The sequence below is a fragment of the Alligator sinensis genome, unplaced genomic scaffold (assembly GCF_000455745.1).
Source record: "Alligator sinensis unplaced genomic scaffold, ASM45574v1 scaffold678_1, whole genome shotgun sequence".
In the NCBI taxonomy this organism is placed as follows: Eukaryota; Metazoa; Chordata; order Crocodylia; family Alligatoridae; genus Alligator; species Alligator sinensis.
The window spans coordinates 1456693-1460839 of record NW_005842006.1 but is presented as its reverse complement, the minus strand read 5'-3'; the positions used below and the strand labels follow the sequence as shown (position 1 = coordinate 1460839).

The 4147-nt window shown below is 48.8% G+C and overlaps 1 protein-coding gene across 1 annotated transcript in view; it reads left to right on the top strand.

The window, feature by feature from the left end:
- Positions 1-3022: 3022 nt before the first annotated feature.
- The window catches only part of NOL10 (nucleolar protein 10), a 73489-nt gene continuing 72364 nt past the window's right edge, over positions 3023-4147 (top strand). The window contains exons 1-2 of the mRNA XM_006021792.3: positions 3023-3274; positions 3955-4000. Coding sequence (XP_006021854.1) covers positions 3023-3274; positions 3955-4000 — 298 coding nt within the window. The remainder of the gene's footprint in view (positions 3275-3954; positions 4001-4147) is intronic.

Sequence of the window (4147 nt, the reverse complement as noted above, 5' to 3'; positions counted from 1 at the left end):
GCTTAGGGTGTGTCAAAGCTAGGTGCTGTGCATGTACTTAAATTCCTAGTAATATTTTACATAAGATGATCAAAACTGGAGGAAAAGGCCTTCATGGTATATAGAGACTATACTCTACATTAGAAGTTACAAAAACCCTGCTTAAGGGTTTCTTTGTAAGAAATCTAAATGCCTTGAGTTAGGCTATGGTGAAAAGACCAACACTATTAGTAATATCAAATATTAATATCTGTAAATAAAGTATCAACTAAAAATGTGTCTATGAAAAGATCTTTGCAAGTCATAAACAAAAATGGCAACTAAGAGCTGGAGGATCTTTCAAATGGATTGCATACTTTTCAAATAATGCTCTGAAGGAACACCTGTTTTCTGTCAACTTGTGGGCTGTGTATATTTTTAAAAACAGAAAAACCTGGTGAAAATAGAGTCCTGTGTTTAAAATAAAGCAAAGGATATGAAGGCATTTGGAATCGATCCTGACCAATGGAAAACCTTGGCAAGTGATTGTAACAAGCATAGGTGACTGATAGGGGGTGCACAGGGGTGCATGTGCCCCCCCGACAGGGCTGGTGGCCCCCCGACAGCCAACACTGATGCTGTTGGTAGGGCCGGTGCTCCCCCTGACAGGGTCGGCGCCTTCTGTGGGTGTCCCCCAGAGATTCAGAAGGCACCAGCCTCTCATGGTAACAAGTGGTGTTGTCATTGTCTCCGCCAAGGCATCAAAATCCACAACAGAAATTGTCTCCAACAAGTTGAAAAGAAAAGAGTCCATAGGAAGCAAGCAGCTCCTAAACCACCCAACCATGACACATACATTTATAACCACTGCCACAGATCATGCAAATCTCGGAATGAACTATTCAGTCACATGAGACACTGCAAACCATCTATGTCATAGGCTGCAATATCCATCATCTCCCATAGACTAAAGGATATCAAAGAAACCTATCTTGCAGCATTATAAAGCATAGCAGTTAAAGCCATGTGCTTTCCCTTCTTTTTGTTTTTACAATAAATAAATAAATACAAGCTTGTTTCTGCCAAGTGGAGAACATTTACACTGATTCAAACCCCCTGAATGGACTTGGGACAAACTGGTTTAAGTAGCACAGTTGAGTTGGTCTGGGTGGGCAGTTTTGACTTCAAGCGCAGCAGCTGTTGGCACATACATGGTTTCTAGTTCAAGCAGCTGACATGGTCCAGTGGAGTTACAGGTGTTGCATCTTGGGGAAAATTGTTAAAGCTCAGGAAGGACCTCTCACCAGCTTTTAAAATGGCAACAGTCAAACTGTCTCTGGCAGGAAAAGGTAATTATGATAACTGTTCTTTCTAGGATGGAAGGACATAATCTAAAAAAGATTTCTCTTGACACCAGTCTTACAAAGGGCGGTTAGCCTCAAACCACCTACACATGCTTGTGTTGTGTGCATTTGTATAAATGGCAAAATGTGCGTCAGCGCTGAGAAAATTGTGGCAGTGTGCTTTTGAACTAAAACACATCGAAGGTGTTTTAGTTTAAAAGCACACCGCTGCCATTGTCTCATTTATACATTTGGTTTAAAAGCACGCTGCTGCCATTTATACAAATGCATGTGATGTTGTGCTGGTCGCATTAGCATGCCTGTGAAGCAGACTTGATTAATGGAGTCTGCTCTGAAGCGCTGGATCTCTGGTGTGTCGAAGCAGACGAATGTATGTGTATAAATATGCCGCATTTTAAAGAAACTGATCTGCTCTAGCCGGTTCCCTGGATTTGCTTTTGGGACCCCTTTGTCCCAAGTGTTCTTTGCCTGTCTCTTACATGCCTCCCGCTCGCCCCTCCAGCTTCCTCCCCTATTGAATTCAAACCACTCCACTTACTCTGCGCTGCCCCTTCATGGCCTGGTAGAGCAAACTTGGATTCACATATATGTGTTCATGTATGTGTATGTGTGCATACACATACATATGTACATATATGTATGTACATATGTGCATGGGTGACTGGTGTCACCTTAGTCAGGCGGGGCATGTGCCCCACCAGCGACAGGGGGTGTGGCCCCCCTTGGCCAATCTTGCTGACCTGGGGGGGGGGGGGCCCCCCATGGCCGATCGCGAGATGGCCAATAGCTGCGACCACATCTGGAAGTGGCTGTGGCCGTTTCTGGGAGCGCCACGGTGCTCCACTCCCCGGCCAGTGCTTGAAGGGGAGGGCACCGGTGCTCCCGCCTGCCCCCCTACCCATCGCCTAAGTGGCAAGCGTGGCCAGTCATGGTGTGCACTGGTGCTCTCAGGGGGTGCACATGCACCCCCGTGCACCTGCTACTCATTGCCACTGCATGTGTGTATCTATGCCTGTGCATGTATGTATGTGCATGCAGAAGCATGTGTGCCTGCATGTCTGCATGTGTATGTGCATGCATGCACACGTATGCATGTGTACATTTGTATGTGTATGTAGGTGCATGCATGTATATGTGCATGTGTGTACATACGTATGCGTGTATCTGTACATGTGTGGATATGTACATGTGTATGTGCACATGCATATGTTCATGCATGTACATATATGTGTATGTGTACACTAGTATGTGTACGTATGTACCCGTGTACCTATACTGTACACAGAGCCGACCCTAGAGGGGTGTGGGGCTCGGGGCAAATCAGCCTGCGTGGGAGCCCCCTTTAACACTGTGTGAGGTCATAGTACCCCCGCAAAGAGGTCTTTGTCCTTCTCTGTGCTTCTTCCATGGCGTGGGGCGGAGCTGCTAGCTCCAGGCGGGCCCTGGGGGACCAGCCGCAGCCTGGGGAGGCTCCGCGGGGCCCTCCCAAAGCGCGGGGCCTGGGGCCGTCACCCTGATTTGCCATACCCTAGGGACAGCTCTGTCTACATGTGCATGCATGCACATACGTGTACATTTGTACCTGTATGTGCATGTACGTACACATGTAGCTGTACGTGTGGATATGTACACACATGCGTGTACATTTGTACATGTACGCACGGGCATGTATGTATACACGTGTATATATGTACGTACATATGTCTGTGCGCGTGTGTGTGTCGAGATATATCTATACAGACACGCACACACGTGCTTCCCCGCACGCCGGGCCGGAGCGGGGCAAAGTGGAAGCCAACGGCGCCCGCAGCGCCGGCCACCACCCCCGCATCAAAGGGCCCCCGGAAGCGCCGGGGGCGGGGCTGCGCTGCGCGGTGGGGGCCCGGCTGAAGGTCTCCAGCCTCAACGAGGTGAAGATCTACAGCCTGAGCGCGGGCCGCAGCCTGCCCGAGGTGAGCGCGGCGGGGCGCGGGGCCGCTTCGGAGCCGGGGGAGCCCGGGGGCAGTTCCCGGCCGCGCGGGGCGGGTATTGCCACTGCGGGCCCGAGCGTGAGCGCCCCTGTGCCCGGCACTACTGCTGCACCCTGGGGTGGTGCCCCACGGCAGCGACTCCCAACCTTGTTTATACCAGGACCCATCTGTAATACAAGTGCTGCCTCTCCCTCCCTCCCTCCCTCCCTCCCTGCCGCTCCCAGGGTGGGCGGCCTGGAGGCCCCTCGCAGGCTGGAGCTCTGAGCAACAAGATGGGAAGGGGTGGAAAGCTGTTTTGGGGAACTAACTCTTTTAGTTTTTATGGAGGGGGTGGGGGGGAGAAGTAGAGCTCGGCTCCTTACAAGCACGGGGATTTCAAATGTGAATTATTAAAATAATAAATGCATTTAAACTCTTAAGTACAGCGTGCTCAAGTTTTCAGTGATGTTTTAAAAATTACGAAGCATAACATTGCTAAAATTATTAAATTAAATAATAGGTATTCATGCAAATGTTTGATGTGTTTGTGTGAGACAATGAATGCAGAAATATTAATATGACAGCCTCTTCCTCACTTTGTTTTACTGGTAAATTTGATAAGCCTAACTAACTCTCCCTCTGCCTTCCTTGAAATATTGACAGCTACAGTTTTTCTTTTATAGTGGCTTTCTGATAGGAAGAAGAGAGCACTCCAAAAGAAAGATGTCGGTGAGTTGCCTTCAGCACATACCGTTCAGCAGTAATGGGTTGTGTTTATGGAGACCAAAGAGCTTTACAGGGTGATTTAAGAATTGATAGCTTTTTGGCTCTTGTGTGTTCGTTGCTAGTCATTTCTGGGTGTGCAAGTTGATCTAG